This window comes from Dreissena polymorpha, chromosome 4 (genome assembly GCF_020536995.1).
Source record: "Dreissena polymorpha isolate Duluth1 chromosome 4, UMN_Dpol_1.0, whole genome shotgun sequence".
Lineage (NCBI taxonomy): Eukaryota > Metazoa > Mollusca > Bivalvia > Myida > Dreissenidae > Dreissena > Dreissena polymorpha.
In genome coordinates this window covers 116807947-116828416 of record NC_068358.1, presented here as the reverse complement: position 1 = coordinate 116828416, position 20470 = coordinate 116807947, and the positions used below count along the sequence as shown (strand labels likewise).

At 37.0% G+C, this 20470-nt stretch overlaps 1 protein-coding gene across 1 annotated transcript; it reads right to left on the bottom strand.

Moving 5' to 3' along the window:
- Positions 1-11456: 11456 nt before the first annotated feature.
- LOC127879502 (uncharacterized) lies at positions 11457-15519 on the bottom strand. Its single transcript, XM_052426364.1, has 2 exons — positions 13003-15519; positions 11457-12864 (listed from the first exon to the last, which is right to left on the bottom strand). Exon 1 carries the CDS (start codon positions 15312-15314, stop codon positions 13029-13031), a length of 2286 nt encoding a protein of 761 aa, XP_052282324.1. The 5' UTR covers positions 15315-15519; the 3' UTR covers positions 11457-12864; positions 13003-13028.
- Positions 15520-20470: the final 4951 nt, after the last annotated feature.

Genomic DNA, 20470 nt, shown 5'->3' with positions numbered 1-20470 from the left:
AACTCCTGAAGAGCTTTTAGAGGAGATACCAACAAAAGATAAATGGAAGAAAATGTTCAAAAAGGCTTCGAATGACTACTGGGAAAACACTTGGCGACAAGAACTGGCCACCTAATCCACTATGAAGAACTTACAGGTTCAACACCCAGTGATTGACAACCCACACAACTTGTGGAAATCCACTCGCCCAAAGCAACACGAAGTCAACGTGCTGAAATTAAAGCTCGGCTAATCACGGGTACCTTCATCCTTTAAAGTAATGCTATGAAGTACAACAAAAGCGAAGTGTCAGCAACCTGAAAATTGTGTGGTGTAGATTATGAAACAAGGGATCACCTACTGGGGAGCTGCTCGGCTCTTAGCCATCTCAGAGAAGAAAACTTCACACGATTGAAAGCAATCCTATCCGATGACAACAAATTCACAACCATCACACAAGATTTTGATATGCTAATTCAGATTATTCTTGACTGTACCCATTCATCGCTAAAGGACCGCGTAATATTTTCACGAGAGCAAAAGACAGACATAGAAAGATGGTTCCAAGATTACTGCGAAAGACTCATCACGCACAGAGCTCAAATAATAAGTAGCAAATAATGGGTATCCAAATTATACATATTATCCTTCAGAATAAATTAATATAATTGTAATGGTCCTCTCGCGTTTCGCTTTCGATACTATGTACTAGACCAAGTTAACTTAATTGATGGCCGACCGCGTTTCGTTGTATTTGTAAATACTAGTCTGTTTACGCGCACTAGTTATCGTTTAAAAAGTTACGCTTAAAAAGTTGAACATTATGAGTGAACGAAGGGAAAACTCATCCTCTACAGGGGAGTGCTCCCATGCCAAAGGGAGTAAAATCCACGACAAGACAAGACAAGATATGGTACAAAACGGTTATATCATGTCAAAACGGTACTTCATGGTTATCCACTTAACATAGTAGAGATACAAACTGTCGATAATTGTAGCGTTTTAAGATGCTGTTTTGGAGGCCATCCTCCAATTTCGTTGATATGTTTTGTTGTTCAGCTTTGCGCATCGCTCTCTTGGTTTCTTTATGGAATTTTCAGTAGTGATCCCAAATATTAGAGTGTATTGCCTTTTTGTAGATATTCGCTTTGCGTTCAGCTGACGTTTTTGGTGATCTATTGAGTGAAGTTATTCGAAGTTTTCATTAAACATGTTTGATTGAATGGCTGACGAAAGTTTGGATTTGAATGTATGCTAGAGATGGTGCTGTCGTTTTTTTTTATATAGAGACGCACTTCCTGTCTGGTTATGTCGGTGACGTTGGCCATCAGTTGGTCCCAGTTTGCCGTTAGGGAAAGTGAAGCATCCTAGTTTCGGTTTTATATACCGCGATCTCTATGAGAGTCAGCTTAAACAATGTCATGATCTGATATACCGGGGGTGTTGGTAGTTGATTTGATTAAAGACGGGTTGGTGAAAATTAGGTCGAGCAGGCTGTTTTTTTTCTGGTTAGCTTGTCATGCAAGTGAGGTGGTATGGGGTTGATTGAGTAGGGCTTGTTTTACATCTTTATCCTGGGCTTCTCTTCGTACCGATAGGTCCATTCAATGTCAGGGTAATTGAAGTCACAAGGTATGATGGTTGGCCGTTCCTTGTCGTTCATCGCCATCTCGATCGATTTCCTTAGTTTTTAGCTCACCTGAGCACAACGTTCTCATGGTGAGCTTTTGTGATCGCCTGCCGTCCGTCGTCAACATTTGCATTGTGAATACTCTAGAGGCCACATTTTTTCTGATCTTCATGAAACTTTGTCGGAACATTTGTCCCACTGATACCTCGACTGAGTTCGAAACTGGGTCATGCTGGGTCAAAAACTGAACACTAGGTAAAAAAAAAGAAAAACCTTGTGAACACTGTAGAATTCACATTTGATGCCCAATCTTCATGTAACTTTGTCAAAATGTTTGTCTAAATGATATGTTGGTTGAGTTCAAAAATGGTTTCGGTCTCTTGAAAAACATGGCCGCCAGGGGGCGGGGCAATATTCCTTATATGGCTATAGAGAAACCTTGTGAACACTCTAGAAATTTTTGCCCAATCACCTTGAAACTTTGTCAAAACAGTCAGTGGTGACATCCGGACCGAAAATAGGCGTTCTTTAATTAGACTCGATAATTATTTCCGTATTACATAAGTGCTCACAAAGTTACATAACTCGTAACCGTCCCGTGACCGGTTCACTTACGTAAGCGAACGAGACCGCACTACCACATTTGTTTATAGTGAAACTTTGTGAATCCTTTTAGTCACAGTTTTAGTTCAATCTGAATGACACTTGCTGATTTGCACACATGGTGACAATCTTTATGAGCATAATTTTTTTTGCTCATGGTGAATTTTTGTGATCACCTTTTGTCAACTGTCTGTCTTCCGATGTGGGTCATGAATAATTGCCGTGTTAACACTGTAGAGGCCACATTTATTGTTGGATCTATATGAAACTTTGTCAGAAGATTTGTCCCAATTCTATCTTTGACGAGTTCAAAAATGGTTCCAGTCTGTTGAAAAACATTTCCGCCATGTGGCCATTTTTGTTGTTCATTCTTCATGAAACTTGGTTAGAACATTTGTTCTATTGATATCTTGGGCCGCAAAGAACAGGTCATTTCTTTTTATCTCAGATGAGCGACGTTGGGCCTTTCAGGCCCTCTTGTTTAACATCTTGCATATTTCTTTGCAGAGTGAAGACGGATGAAACAAGGAGCTTCTTATTGTCTTTCAGCTTGATTTGAACCAATTTGATTTCACAATTGGTGACAAGTTGAGCGTTCTCTCTGGCGACCAGCTCTTCACGTACTAACAAATACTCAATCACCAAGTGTTCCCTTGTCGTTTCTGTATGCCTTATGAGAGGGGAGAACCTCGCTGGAGTGTATGCCAACTGTCGATGTTGCGTTGCCTAGTTTTTAAATCTTTTAGCCATGACTCTGTGCCACAGACTTTGTCAGGTTTGATGAAGTAGAGAGCTGCCTTACGTTCTGAGCCTTTGAACAGCCAAGGCTACGACAGTTGATGTTCATGATCCATAGGCTTCGTTTTTGAGAGACGAGGAACATGGACGAGCTGTTGGTTGTTTACTTGGTAGTGGAAGAGGAGCTTTGTTGCCTTGATCTGCAAGGTCTTACTGTTGGGCTGCTCGAGTGCAGGGGGCTGAATAAGGAGCCCGACGTGAATGGGTCTATTAAACAATCAATATTTGACAGCGGTTCGTAAATGTTTGAGCTCAATCTATTACAGTTTATTGAGATTCCTGATAAAAAGGTTGGTAGGTGTCACTAGCGAAAATGTCTCTTCTGAATGTTGCTTATTGTTAGAAGCGTAATGATCATTAATTCCAGTGTCATGGTGAAATGCGGCACGTTGCTTTGCTGCATTGGTAACTGGGTGGGTGTGGTAATGGTGAGGTACAAGGTAGCTTCTAGGCAACGTGCGAAGCAAACCGGAACACTTTTCAGTTATGGACTTATTGTATAAAATGTTCTTTAAAGAGTTATATTAACTTCAATTTAATTAATTTTTATTCATACAAAAACCACGCCTTTAGTCAACTGCGCTATCATGCTTGTGAAGTAACCAGGTCCAGCCTATGGAAATAAAGAATACTCAAAATGATGACGTCAAATTTAAACACCATAGGACCAAACAAACAGGACCCAATTTATACAATTATTTTTAATATCAACTAATTTCTCTTTATTTGAAGCCAGTTGTATCCGTTATTATATGCCATGATGATTTTTTTTCTTCTTTTTTTCTATTTTAGACGTTTGCCTTTTATGACCGGCCTCTAAACAAGTTATTATTCTTTTTCAACTATCAATGTGTATAACTTGTCCTAAAGGATAACTTTTATGCTTTTCAACTTTCATCACTCAATTCATGCAATCGTTCCTTGTTATATAATATTGTATGTGAGCATTTTTTATTATCAACTATTAAAATTACAAAGTTATGCTCTCTTTACAGCTACGAATTTCTAATATGATATATAGGTACTTCCTTATTAAAGAGCAAAAACTGTTTTAAGAGTTGTGTAAAGTAATACATGTACTGAATGCTTCAATATGAAGTTTAATATCAAAAGTGTTTTAAAATTTCAGAGTAATGCCTCGTACTTTCATCAAGTGGTACACGTATTCTTTAGGGCCAGCGGTTACACACTGGGTCATCTTTTTGCCCATTATCTCGTTTAGGAGATCTCCAACGTAATCCCCCGCAGCGGTTCCCATCGCCTTGTAGCGGAAGTGAACAAGACAGAATCGGTATCACAGTAAACAGACAGGTAAACATGGTAAAAGCAATGGAAGAATTTTAGCTGTCGTCTGCTCTGGCCGCTATTACACACCAATTTGGATGCGCCCAGTCCACTGGTCAAACCGAACGCCATCAATTAAATACAGAATAATACCGCTTGCATTTATTTTGTGTAACAAGATTATACATCTTTCAAAATTCGAATAACATTATCGTATGAGAGATTGCGGTGAAGGATTTCATGCGATCGAAACCATACTATACCATAATCAACAACTAGCATTTTAATACATGCACATCAAAATAAATTTAATATACTTTTACACCATTGATTAAACAAAATGTCATTATTTTAAAGGCAAATAGCATGGACAGTACACAAAATGTGTCCTCGTCGGAGATATAAATGGACTCTACTTTGCATTAGTTTCCAAATAATCAACTACCTCAAGAACATCGAGATCTTCAAATGAATTATTTTATTGAAGAGCGCAAATAACGTTATCAGATACTAATACAAAAGGGGGATACTATATCTTATCGTTCTGTATTTAAAGGTTCATGTGTATCTGATTATAAATTGGATGACTAATATCTTGAATTTTTTGTACTTATCATGTGTTCAGTCACAAAAGTAAGGTGTTTTTATAGCGAAACGTTAAGGGATATTTTCACAGATTTAAATGTGCATTGAAGGTTTGTCATTACATGCTTGACAGAGATGAACTTAAACTTTGGAACTAAATAGCTTCAGTAAATAACAAGAATCAAATTTGAAAAATAAAAACAAAAAAATAACTAGACTTGAACCAATGACCATTTGAGTAAAAGTCTAACAATTAAACCACTCGGCCATCCGTGCTCATATAGGGGCGCAGTGAATTGTATACTTCTTAAAATTTATAATTCAATAGTTTTGCGTTTGTAACGCTTTATAATTTTCAGGTTTTTAAATCGTCAAATGGATATTTGGAGCATGGTAAATATTCAGTAGATCTATTAGGGTATCTTCGTAAATTTCATAACAACAGCAAATATTTGCAAATCTGAAACAATTTTTTTTTAATTTTGTCAATTTACCAAAACGTGAAAAGGTCCCTTTAAATACATGATTAAAATCTATCAAATATAAGTACAAACCACAAAGTCGTGTCTTGTAAAAAAACTAATGTAAACTTATTTTGTTCTTTACGCATTGGCTAGCATACTGACAATACATTCATATGTCTATTGTTCGTCTTTTGCTGAGTGGTATATAATAAAGAGTTGTTGGAATACGTGCCAGGATGCTGCATTATTGAGGTAACGATATCCCAAAGATTGTTTATACGTCTGCATTGCGTCATACACTTTGCCTTCTAGTTCAAAACAATGCCCCAGCATGTTGGAAGTGGTTTCGAAGTGACCTTGAATATTAGTACAACGGTTATAAACGGAAGCATAATATAATTCGGATATAGTTTTTGAGTTTTTGTAAAGCTCGTTTTCGTCTTTCTTGATTGCCCAACCTTCTGAACGTAAAATATTGAAGGTAATACAGGACTGGTATAGAATCCACAACCGTCAGGTCCATGTATCTAATATGAAAATCGTATTCTCTTTCCTCTTTATCAGCTGGGGTCACAGTCCGAAACATCTCAAATTATTTCAATAACCACCGAATGCAGTTTATCTCTTGCTTTGTAAAATATACACACATTGCAGTGTTTCTGATAAGTTCTGCCAAAGGAATTGATAGGTGGGCATTATTTTGTTCACTTGCGGGCTTGTGACGTGGGTAAGCCATCGAATCTTGCCACATGTTGCGGGTAACATTCCTATGTATGATATCCAATTGGATTGCAGCTTCGTCGTTAAAATTGCTACAACAAAGAAATGATGCATATTTCAATCTATTGCACATCAGATTCGAGCTAATTGATGATTGGTACCAGTCAGAAATTCACTCGTATATCGTCTGTTTTCTCTCTAGACATGAAGACGCAGGCAATGACGCAAAAATGAATACATTATATGAGAGAACATGCTCAATTCTGGGCGATTGATATCTTCTTCTATGGCGATCTAAAGTTTCCGGGCACAATCGATCAGAGATGCTTCTTCTAAGTTCATCGATTCATCGCGTGTGTAATTAATGTGCGCGGCTGTATCCAGGTAAAGAGAAAAACATGAACACAATAAAACTCTGGCATCCTCATGCGGTATTTTCCTAAACGTTGGCAAAATTGTAGAATCATCTTTAATTGATTGTTGTGAATAAACATACTGATTTAGTCTCTCACCCATATTATCAACAATTTCTCGGCAAATAGGTTGACTCCGGATATTGTATAATGAAAACAATATCGACACTTAAAAAACCGTTTAAGAGTTAAAAGGCATTTGATTACACAAACTGTTAGATTAGGTAGCGTCCAGATATCTTCAATTGTGAACAGTAAGGCTGTCTTTAAGTGAAAGGTGCTCAACGAATCACCTACAATTGGAACAAAAAACTCCTTTCTCATCATTTTTGTGACAATATAGGCCTTCATTTGCACAATGTTTAGAGCAAACATGAAAATTCTTTGTGTCAAGTTCGTTGTATATCGCCACGGAAGAGCAACCCTTAATGAATTAGGTTGTCCTTTTACTGTCATCAATCCACACATCTGATCCCGTTGTAATATACAAGGATTTCCGAGACTGTGCGGTCCATTCGAAACGAGGAATATGAATAAGTTCTTTCAGTTTTTCCAAGGTTTTCGGTTCCGGCCAGTGTCCGGGTCTAGGTCAGTCGAATATTACTTTGCAACAATTCGGAATATTTGGACAATTGATTGCGTATACGAAATCCAATTTTAATCCGATATTTATTGCTGGACAGCTGTAAGAAATTTCACCCGTTCCGATTTCTAATTTTTCTAATGGTTGGAGTCTCTCTAACAAATTTGACATAAGCATTTGTCCTGTCTCGTACTCAACATATTTAGTGTTTTCTGAATTGTTCTTTAGCTGCACCAACGTGCTCTGAACTTTCCCATGGTTGCTGGCTTTGGAGCATTATCTTGAAATTTTACCAATACTTGTATTAGACAGCATTGAGGCGAACAGCGTTCATCTTTAATGGCAAGTACGTTCATCTTATTTGCTTTGTAATCGGCCACAGTTAAACACACGTTTTTATAGTTATGGACATGTTCATGGTCAGTATACGAACACATTCCATCGGTTATAGATCCTTCGACCTGACTTCCCACAATATAGAAAGTCCATTCTGATTTGGGGTACCAGAGTGTTTCATAAATCACCGAAATGACTTTCTCTCTGAACGAGTAAACATTTCTTCTGAGCACAATTACTTCCTCATTGACACCGAGGTCGTCCATCACAGAGGAAAGTAACAACGACATCTCTCACTGCGCTCCCATGTAAGAAGTCATAACATATTTGCTACATACATTCATAATTTCCATGTAATTTCTCGTCGTATAGATCATAAACCAACCGCTACATTTATATACACATTTATACATGTCACGTTACACCGCTGAAAACTTAAAAAGTAAAACATACCGCAGGGTACCTGGCCTATATACTATACACCAATACGTTATCAATATCAACATGCATTGGGGTTTTCTGTTCGTGCGGTACAATAACATGTTATTGATAACGAACAGTTCACCATTGCAAAGACTCTCGTTTGAGTTTCCCGATAACTTCGTAGGTAAAGAAACATCAATCAATGGCATATTAATTAGGGGCAAGATATAGGCCCTAAGCAACAAAGAATAAATGAATACTCTTCATAAAGCCGATAACATGTCACGTGATGTAGATAGAGCTTAGTTGTTTGTCCTTCCAAAACAAATCGTTCGTTCGGCAGATAACGTTAAATCAATAAAAGGGGTAATAAATGCGAAAACACGTAAATTTTAGTCTTCATTAAAAAATAAAAATATTGAAAACATTTGCCTTCGAGACTAATTTATACAATTCAAAATGAAGTGTTTACAGGTTTTCTTTCTAGTTTCACTGTCTGTATTCGAATATTTTGAACATAATTGCTAGGAAAGATCGTCCATCAACGATTAAAAAATTATTGTGTAGTCTATTCTGCATGTAAATTACGCTTTTATGGAGCATTTCATGTGTACGAAGATCAAGCTATACTATACAGTATAATAACTCGATCTTGGTTGGCCAACAGAGACATACGTGCCGACGAAGTGAAATTGTTTTAGGTTAGCGACTGGAATTTAGGTATGTGCAACGGGTAACTATTTACACATTTTGATATGTATAATTACTAAAATAACGTTTTAACAAAATTGTGTTTAATAGACTAGTCATTTATCATTTCAATTAACACTATCACAATATGTATTTATTAATCGGATTTTTTAACAGATGTTGATGATATTTCATGTTTATGATTCCAATTATATACGTACTATGAAAATGATAATACACTCTTTGTTATTCCGTCATGTTTGTATCATTCAGCCCAAACCAAAAATGATAAACAAGATTGCATTATCACCAATTTTAGTTCCTGATTCGTTTGGTTTTTATTTGGCTAGGATATGCAATGTTGTAGAAAGTAGTTTTTTTTAACGGAACATTAATGTTTAATCGTTGTGGTTCGACGGGTATCTTTTTTTCAAAATGATGCACATTGTATGTATATTTATTTGTGCAATTCTCAATCTGCAGTTAGGAAATAAACACTTAGTGTTCGAAAAAGAAAATATGCCTAAAATCTCGAAAGTTGTACATTACACATAACTATTGAACTGAAACCCAAAGGTAACGGAAGACATACCTTGATTTATTAAATAAATTCATGTTTTATGTATTTTTGTTCAAGATTAATACGAAAAGTTCATACTGAATTGTGTCTTGTTTTTAAAATAGCAATAATATGGAATGTATTTTTTAATTGGCAATATTACGTGTTTGTTTGCTCTATATAGGGCCTTTTCCGAAAATACCTTAATACTGAGAAGGGTAATGGTAAGTGACATTAAAACGAGGGCGAAAATGGTTGTTCAGTTTGAAATACATCACGAAGACAATATAGCCAATTCATTTGTGTTTAATAAAGAATTAATCATTTCTACATACATTGTGATTTCATCCGTTTGTCAACAAGATGCATGTATTTGTATTGAATATTAATAATAATTGCTTTTCGTATCATTGCTCATTATAAATGGTTCATTTTGTGGAGCAAAAATAATGGCTGTCATTGTCATCTCATCAGACACGCGTTCCAGTTTCAGTCCCCAAGTGGTCGCGAATGTGGTATATTGTAAGTTTTGGTTTAATGTTAAATGAGCATTTCAGTTCCTCAACAAAGGTGCGACTTCCTACATCCTATATCAATAATTTTACACACACCTGAACACACGACACTAGCACTTGTGAATAACATTAAGCATGTAGATGATGATAGATAGATTAAAACTGACATTTAGTAGTATGTACAGCAGTATGAGAATTATGAAAGAGGACCATCTGAATTGTGTATTTACACGTTGGTTCACCATCCAATTGTACATGTGTGGTAACGAGCAGCAGCACTTGTGTGTTTGTTTTATATAGTATCATCACGATCTGTATCAGCTCTGTTATTATATATGTTATCAGAATAATGAGACATACCCGAATATCGGAATCCTTGATATGTGGCTGGCAAACTACAAAGGTCATGAAGTTACCTTTGACATTGTGGGTGGTGGAGTGGAATACGCACATACGGACCTCAAAAGCAATTACGTGCGTTATATTTATTTTTGTATTGACTGCACTGCATGGTATTTCGCAGTATTCATCATGTGTCATTTCATGGTATGAACCGCGATCGAGAAATACTTCTGTTCTAATGAATTATGTTCCGACTTAGCTTATTTTTGTTGTTTGCATCGTGGACTGTTTAAAATTCGTTTTAAAAATAATGTTTCTTTTAACAGCACATGACTACCTGTAACGATATTTATGATTTCGATAACGACCGTCTTGGTCATCATATGAGTGCGTATTTTAAGAAACGCAACGTATTGCACTCCACTGCACTTACAATCAAAGTCATTGTTATATGTATTTTAAATACTTTTGATATAAGATATTCTTACATTTTTCATTGTAACGTATGTAGCAATGTCGAGTTTAGGTTTAGTACAGGTTTAGCACTTATGCAAAGTGTAATTCGAGTGATCTTGTTTTGATTATGGCTGAAATGTGCGATTTTTTTAAGCAATGGAACTAAATATGCGGGAGTTGCTCCAATAGAGAAAATGAACGTCTATGTTTTCGGAGCAGGATATAACTCCAAACTGTCAAGTATAAATCCAAACTTGTCGCTGCCCATAAGTATTTATGGAAGGTACCAGCTTTGGAATGTTAACAGTCACATCCATTCGCAGTGGTTGGTCCGTTTCATGGGTAAATCAAGTGCTTGGTGTCTTTGGGGATATCTTAAGAACGTACCCACAGTGGGAAAACAGAATTGACCTGGTGACCTAGTTTTGGAATGTAGATTCCAACCCTGCCTTGATATTTTAAAATAAACACTCTGACCAACTTTCATCAAGATTGAGTCCTATATTTTGGTCACAATGCCTTTCTCGGATTTGACGTGGTGACTCAGATTTTTGACGCATCGGCCTGGATATTGTCCAAATGAGCATTAGGAGCAAGTTTAATTAACATTAAATAAAAAAAATGGCATTCAGAGTGGTAGTGAGCTAAACGTTAAAATGGGTCAGTGCTATATGTATTTGTGTATAAGATCTATCAAGCGTATTTACTTGTCCTCGGACCTTGAAAATCTTTTATATTATTGCGTTCTCCATATAATCGTGATTCGTATAACCGCGTATGTTTGCATTGAATAAAGAGTGCAAACTAACAGTAGTACACTGTCAGTGCGTGCATATTTTATCACGATTTGCGTTATCGCCATTCTGCAAAAATAACTTAAAGGGAAAATACGCTTCATGATTAGATGTTGCATTTGAACTTGTGTGGGTTTGATTTTTCAAATTTCTTAAACTTTGCGTTTTTTGTAAAATATGCTTTTATTTGCTGACATTTTCAATGATTCCTTACAGTCATATTCTGTCAGATAACCCCATAGTCAGACATTTAAGAAAACTTTTGCAATTTGCAAGCAACTATACTTTGATAAGTTTATTTATCTATACTGAACACATGGTATGAGTAATATAACACAAATACCACACATACTAATACATGTTAAGTCTAAAAATAATAATATTGTGAACATACAACAGGCGTCGATATATATTGAATAATCGTTCTTCATCAACAAATCACGTCAATCGTGTAGGCTGGTGGGGAAGGGGGTGAGAATATGTCAAATAACCAACAAAATCACATTTTATTAACCCAACATCCAATGGCGTCAAAGTATAACAATCTCAACTCTCCATGTGTATATGTTTAAAAGGTGCTATACCAATCGAAATTACAAACGAATGGTGCAATAATACGGAATTTTCGTTAATGTACCATAACAAATTATACAAAAACAAACAAGGTACTATTTTATACCAACAGCAGTAATGGCGTAAAGCGTGTTTGAATACCCATATGGAAAAATTTCCTCCTTTTCATCGTCATTATAGTATGTATAGAGACAGACAGACATACAGACATTTTATTATACTAGCACAATGTACATCGTCAATATCACATGTAGATAGTATTGATATGTGTCAACATATGTGCAGAAAGCAAATGTCCACAAACATGAATATATATATGCAGCACAAATGTATATTGAAATACAGATGATGAACAATTGGTAAATCACGTTACACGATTTAACAAATTAGATCTGATATTAAACGATTCCTTAACATATAAACACAGTTTTATTAGTTCTGACCTATTGATTGATTGTAGCAATTGTATATACTTAAAACAGATGGATTATTTTAGTGATATTTTTTATGTATTTCCTCCTTATTTCCACAAATGTTGAACAAATACATACAGAATGAAATTCGTCCTCAATATCCGTGACATTACAACAAACACAATAATATATTTCTTGTCAAGCAATATTGTTTCTATTATATCTACCAGTCTGAAAACGAAGGAGGTGAACAGATAATATTAATCTGCATATATACCATCTTAGTTTTTTCGGAACTAAGTCTATGTAAATCTCATATTAGAGATTTGATTTAAATCTTTTATATAGCGGTAGGTACACGAATGTGTGTCCCGATGTTTTTGGTATATTCCTTTAAAATTGACACAATATAGAAAGTAATCGATCTCGTCTTACAAGAATGTAATACTCACCCACGATATTTGCAACTGCATGCAACTTTGAATTGTGCGTGAATGTTTTGGAGGGCAAATGTGTTGTCTTTTTAACAGAGTTTGAATGCCCATAATGGAAGGTGTCCTCATTTTCAACCTCACTGATGTCTGTGTATAACGGTAGGTACACGCATGCAAATATCGATGTTTTTAGGAAATCAAAATTGACTTAATAAAGTAATTCATCGCTCTTGACTGACAAGCATATATAACTCGTCCACGGCATTTGTTCTGCAAGTAAATTTGAATGTTGAGTGAATATTTTGAAGAGTGTTTTACATCAATTTTAAACTATTTCTTCATTCATCTAGCTAAAGCATAAATACACTGTATAACATATGCGTCGATTGCATGTTGATCTAAACTGACCGTAGTGTTTTGGCATACTTGTAACTCTAGCCTAGTTTCGTTTTGGAATAAACGTGCTCCCCTGCAAGTCTGAAAAGGTGCCAAACCGCTGCATTGTTGAGCTTACTTAATCGTAGAGACAATGTATACGTTTTCCATGCCCGGTCAATCCGTTCTTCAAGTTCGTAACAATGACCTACCATAGCCAGCGTGGTCTCAATGAAACCGTGGAGCGGAGTGGATGCTCCACAATCACTTGTTCTTGGCAAGTCTTTGCTCTCAAAGCTAAGGTAGTCTTTAAGTTTAGTTAAAGCCATAAGTTGATTGTCTCGATTCAGCAGCTCTCTGAACGTTAAATATTGAAGGTAGAACAGAAATGGTATCGAATCAACCACAGCTAGATCTGAAAATTCAAATTTATATCCTCGATTTGAATTCGATCGCGCTATAGATTTTTTATGAAGTTCAAACTGTAACAACCAAGGAATGCAGTTCCTCTCTCTGTTGCAGAAGACTAAACACACTGCTGTATTTTTGAGAGTCTCTGAAAGTGGTATGTCATACGCTGGAACGCATTCTGATACCTGATGAGGTTGGCGATCACCAATTGAAATTTGAAGAATGTTGAGCGTAATCATGCGTTCGGCCTTGTTCAAAAAATACGCTGCGCGTTGAAACTGCCCATCGCAAAAAAGAAATGTCGCAAAGCGTATGTAGTTGCACATCAAGCCCGAGCAAAGGGATGATTGGTACATTTGATAAATTTCTTTAGTGACTGTCTGCTTTTCTTCAAGGCAGGAAGAAGCACTGAGTGAAGCCGAAACGGACGTGACCATATCGGCAATCATATAGAATTCCCGAGCAAATAGTGTGTAAGCAACTGCAGCTGTCTGTAAATTTTGTGAGCACGCATTTAAGTATGTCGTAAAATTTTCTAGATCAGTCTTATTCAGTTTCGGGTCCTTTTTGTATTCAAAGAACGTGGAATATATGCATAAAGTGGTAAAAAACGTTTGAAATAGGGCACTTGCTATGATGTATCGACTTCTGTACCGTAGTTCTAGTATTCTACGATCATGTTGTATTGGTACCTCTGAGAAGTACAATTGCAATCTCAGTCCAATCCTATCCATAGTTATTGCATTCATACATTCCAGTTGCGTTTCTATCAATCCGTCAATTCTCTTAATCAAGCTGTTGTATTCGTGCGTTCGAATTTTGTCTTCAAACAGGTTGACTCCTGCAATTGTATAGTGCGGACAGTAACGTTTCTGCAAGAAACGCTTCAGTGTTGTGAGACAGTATATTACACATTGTTCGATATCCTTATAACCTATCCACAACTGTGGAGGGACCTGTTCAACTGTGAAGAATAAAGCCGTTTTAAAATGAAATGTGCTCAGTCGATCCCCTACCGATGGAACAAAAAGCTCTTTCCGAATAATTTTCGTCACTACATATGCTTGCATCTGTACTTCGTTCAAATCAAACATGAGACATCTTTCAATGTTATTTGTAGTAAATCGCCATTGGGTTAATCCTGCAATGCTCCCAGAATGCAATTTTACAAGCATCGTGCCTGTACTACTTAACTCGTCAAATGCACAATTATTACCACTTTTAGGAGGTCCATGTGGCACCAAAAAGACACCGTTCTCTTTTGCCCTCGCAATAGTCTCTAGTTTTGGCCAGTGCCCTGGCCTTGGTCGGTGGAAAAAACTCGCATAGTCATCCGGCAATTTTGGGCAATGCATAGCGTACACAAAATCTTGACCAAACAGACCTACGGCTGGACCGCTGTAAGAGATGTTCACCATCCATGGGCTTACCTTATTCACAATGTTTAATCTCTCAAATGTGTTAGAAAGAAGCACTTGATGTTTCTGATTCACAATAAATGCAATATCTTTGAAGTGGTGCGTTTTGTCTTGACTAACATTTGTTGCAGGAACTGGCATTGGAGGACCATCTTTGCTTTCGATTATTAATTGTAGACTACAGCATTGTGGTAACGAAGTGTCGTCTTTTATCACCAGGAAATTCATTTTATTTGCCTGGTACTCAGCGACGGTTAAACAAACGCATTTTGAATCACTACAATAAAGAAAGTCGAAGTCAGAGAGCATCCCTACTGTTGTTGAACCTTCAGTCTGACTGCCAAAAATATATATTTCACAATCAACACCGGATGTCTTTAAAAACATCGAAATCAGTTTCTCTAACAGCCAGTTAACACCTCTTCTAAGAGCCGCTATTTCTTGTGTCACGCCAATATCGGCCATTACCGCGGAAAGTGCAAAAGACTTCCTCATTCCCTTGTCCACGTCATCCATGATAAAACTCGCTTTTAAAAACGATCTATATCTGTATGTAAGAAACGATCTACGGAAATTTCGTTCTCAAACTAAATGCAACGACTCCCTTTATAAATGTATTGATGTTTGTCTAAGAGTTTAATCCTCCTCCTTCTCTCAACCGTAAGCATTAACTAGTTCCTGTTCTGTTTTATGACATTGAGATAGGAACAGAAAGAGTCAAATGTGCTTTCCATTTGAAAACAAGAAAGCTCACTCCTTGATTGCGCAATAGTAGTGTGTCTTGTTGTCTCCCCTTAATGACAGGTTCTAGTATTGCGCTATAAACATGGGATCGGTAAACACGTGATCCAATACCTCAAGGAAATATCGTTCTAAAGAGCTATCACGAAAAAAAAACATGTAAATATGTGCATTTATGGACAAGTATACATAGAAATATTGATTGTACGGACACTTTTAACCATGGGCGTCCGCACATAGGAGCAAATGGGGTTTGCAGACCCCCCCCCCCCCCCCTGGAAAATCGGTGAGCGAAAAAGATAGTTGAATATGGAAAAATCTATACGTGTACAATTATGATTCCTGAATTAAACAATTTGGGTCAGAATGACCTCTAGTTAGTTTCATACGAACATCAACTCCAATTTACATGTAAACAAGTCATGGATGCGGTTATTGCACATGTATTAACTCTCAAAACATTGTTTTAAACATGATTCATTCGTGCGAAATCGAGGGGAGAAGTCAATCAATTAACATTTATTCAGTCCCTGAATAGGATGTGAAGGCAACGTGGGTCTCTGCCGAATTTCTCGATGATTTTTTTAATAAACATATTCTTGTCGGTGTTGATCCGATCCCTGTGAACGCTCGTCATGCATAATCCTGAGAGCCTGTCGTCGGACATGGTGGATCTTAGCCATGTCTTGACTCGTCTCAGCGTGCTAAATGATCGTTCCACCGTACAAGTGGTGGCAGGCAGGGTTAGTAATATTATGAAATATGTTCATAAAGTTTTAGCTATTATCGTTGAATTGTATTTTAGAATATGCAAAGTCTCTTATAACTCAATTAAGACTGGCATTTATGTACTGTTTTTTAAAGGTATTTTATTTATGTTTACTTGGTACATGATGATGAGACTTTAATAAACTATCTCATTTTATCTTATGATCATCGCCTCACGCTCGGCCGGAAACAAATCCGTTTTTTTACCAAGTAAACAAAATCTTACTCATTCCGTTTGATGGATTCCTTCTTGTTCATGTTATACAATGAAATTGTCTTGTTCAAAATTATCGATTTGATAAAATTCGTCGATGGTTCGGACTGTATCTTTATAGTCTGATAGATCGAAATTTTTGATGTGGTTCGGATAGAGTTGGTATAACATGAACGCAGGCATATTAGATTCTGAAAATCGGTTTCCTATAGTCTGGATCAGTGAGTCCATGCACGGAATATAAATCGTGCGTCGATAGTATTCTTCACTGGTTCCACCAACATTTGCTCGGTGTACTTGACGGCCACATTGCCGTGGTATTGTCATTGTAACACCAATATCTTCGGCTATTTTTAATGCTGGACCGAATATATCCTCCGCGAAAATCGAATACGCATTTTCTAGATGATCGGTGAACATCGATGTCAGATTATCGATGTGTTTTTTGACACCGATCATGTCTTATTGAACAGTCTGAACTGCTTGCGTGATGGGCTCTAAAATGGAAAAATATTTGGCTAATATGTGGAGCGTTATCACAAATGTTGCCGTTCCACTTACCGTCCATAGCTGATGTGCGGTCTGTCGTCCTTTCGTAGTCTGTTCGTTTTGCGCTAAATATTCTAACTGACGGCTAATTCGATGAAATGGTCAGCGAAGATTCGTATGCTTTTTTACTTTGCAGTCCACCTTGTTTCGCTCTACAATGGTGTGTTTGGAACTAGCAGTCTTCTCTGATGGCTCTCACTGACATACTTAATGATTGCTTTCACAGTTCTTATGGTATTACGTACGTTAGAAACTATATTTTGATTCAATTTGAGAAAAGTCACAATGATCAAAGGAGAGAAAAATAGGTATAACCCACTCCAATGCAGTCAATTTATCAATTCCAAATCCTAACTCGTAACCATTCAGATATACTTCATGATGCACCATGATCTTGCCTTATTCTCAACATTTTCTACGCCTCCGGCGGCAAAGGGGGAGCAACCACCCTTGACCTCCCCCCACTAGGATCATTCCTGCGGACGCCCATGCTTTTAACATGCTTGCATTCTGCGAACTAGCGCTGAATGAAAAATTTATTTGATCTTAAAACTCTCAATTTATGTACAGCGTTTCATTCTATCGGCTGCTTAAAGCCACATAAATACTCAAAATCAACGAATATTTCGTTAAATATTTCGTAAAATAAAGTTAACCCATAAACAAATCAATGTTCGTTATCGCAATAGTCAAAATTTCAACGCCAGATGTGGTATGGTAACATAGATTTAACGAGATACAAAATGTTCGTTTTCATTTTTTGTGTCACAAAATAGTACATGTGAATTTCCCGCGACAATATCCGAACATTTACGAGCAAACGCGAGATTGGCTTCGGGCAGCGTCGGAAGCACGACTTAGTTCTTATGAGCTGCCCGAAGCCAATCTTGCGTTCGCTGGATACCGACAAGATTTATCGTTAGGAGTGTGAGTATAAATCCGTGCACCATTGGAAAGAAGACCCGCATGGAACGTGGACTCGGTTGATGCAACGGGTATGCATAATCTAAAACTGCGTTGTGCTACAGTATTTAAAGTGAGTATGGATAATAATTAATATTTGAGCCTCACTATTTTCAAGTGATGACATTGGCCAGTAGAAAGCGGACAGATAACAAATGTTATGAGCTGCCAAAATATTACATCAATAAATATATGACGCAATGTTTTGTATCTTTTACGTGTTTTGTACTATACAAATCAAATTATAAACATATTTGCAGGTCACTATCATAAACTGATTACAAGCTTCTACCAAAAGGGAGAGTTTTTCAAAAATGTGTTAGTAATATCGATGCTTTTGTTCCTGTGAAGTCCTATACACATTGTTAAATATATTTTCTGGAAAGTTAATCCTATAACCTAAAATGTGTTAAATGATATTAAAGTGTAATAATATTAGACCCAATGCAATTTCTATGGAACGCCTAGTCTGTCTCCTGTTGACTATTCATGTATCGGAGGTTTCATTGAAATGATGTGGGTTTAAATCATATGATATGTGTTTATAATAGTATGCTGTGTGCTTGCCATAGTATGCTGTGTGTTTGTGATGGTATAATGTGTATTTGCGATGGTATGCTGTGTGTTTGTGATGATATGCTGTGTATTTGTGATGATATGCTGTGTGTTTGCCATAGTCTGACGTGGGTTGGTCATGGTATGCTATGGGTTTGTCATGATATGGTGTGTGTTGTAATGGTTTGATGATTGTTTGTGATGGTACGCTTTGTGTTTGTGATGGTATTCTGTGTGTTTCACAGAAATGATGTGGGTTTAAATTATATGACATGTGCTAATAATAGTATGATGGGTGATTGCCATTGCATGATGTGTGTTTGTTTTTGTATACCGTGTGTTTGTGATGGTATGCTGTGTGTTTTTCATGATATGGTGTGGTTTGCAATAGTCTGCTGTGTGCTTGCACTAGTGTGCTGTGTGTTTACGATTTTTGCTTTGTGCTTGTGACGGTACGCTGTGGGTTTGTGATCGTATGCTAAGTGTTTGTAATGGTATGGTGTGTGTTTGTGATAGTATGCTGATTGTTTCTGATGGTGTGCTATGTGATTGTAATGGTACGCTGTGTGTTTGTGATGGTATGCTGTGTGTTTGCGATGCTATCTTGTGTGTTTGTGATGGTATGCTGTTTGCTTGTGATGGTATGATATGTGTTTTTGATGGTATGCTGTGTGTTTGTGATGGTATACTATGTGTTTGTGATGATATGCTGTGTATTTGTGATGGTATGCTGTGTGTTTGTGATGATATGCAATGTGTTTGTGATTGTGTGCTGTTTGCTTGTGGTAGTGTTCTGGGTGCTTGTGCTGTTATGCTGTGTGCTCTCTATAGTTGCATATTGTGTTGTGGCTTTACCTATTGTCCTATGAGTTTTAAATGGTGTGCTAAATGCTTATTACGGTATGATATGTGGTTGTTGTACTATCCTGTGGGTTTATCTAACATGATGTGCTTTCATTTGCTATGATGTAAGTTGTCGTTATTTTCATTCGGAACACTCGGTTCTTGTCAAAGAACACGTGAATGGCGCGTGCTGCGTATGACGTAATCAGTTTCTGCTAGACGGTAACATGGCGGTTCAATTCAAAATGTAATGTTGAAAAACGCGTTACATGAGATGAATTTGAACAATTTAATGGACAATTTTTTACGAGAAAGAATTGATGATGACATTGCGCTAAAATTAACCGACAAAGACCTGATTAGGTTAGGAAGAGAAACGATCGGGGACCGGAATCGGTTTCAAACGAAACTAAGAACACGTGATGTAACTGTGGAAGAAGTTCAGCCAACTCAGGCATGTCAGGGGACGTCGATGTCGGTGAATTCACAATCGGTGGTGTAATACATTCAGAGTATATGTAGCGTAAGGGGCAAAGATTTTTTTTAAGAATTTTATGCCGATTGAAATTAACTTAGCCCACCAAGTTTAAACTGAAAATATTGTTTCTATCTCTTAACTGCATATTCAATTTTCTTAAATTACACTATCAACTTTTATTTCATCTCTCACAAATACTGTACAGTATTAATTTTAGTCTCCCATACATTTCTTCCTTTAATTTCTTGCACTTAAATAATTTAGCAATGACATTGTTCATCTGTAAATTGTAATGTTTTTCCGTGTCTTGTGTAAAATGCGGTCACTTGTCAAAATAGTCGAAATTTTCTTTGTCTACATTGTTCTTTATTATCCTCTCAGAGGTAAATAAATATGGTGTAGAAGCTTATATGCGAGGCATGGTATGGTATTGCGCAAGGGGGGGTTAGAGGGTTAGGGTTAGGGTTTGGGTTAGTGTTAGGGGTCGGGTTAGGGTTTGGGTTAGCCTAAACCCAACCCTAACCCTAACCCGACCCCTAACCCTAACCGTTACCCTAACCC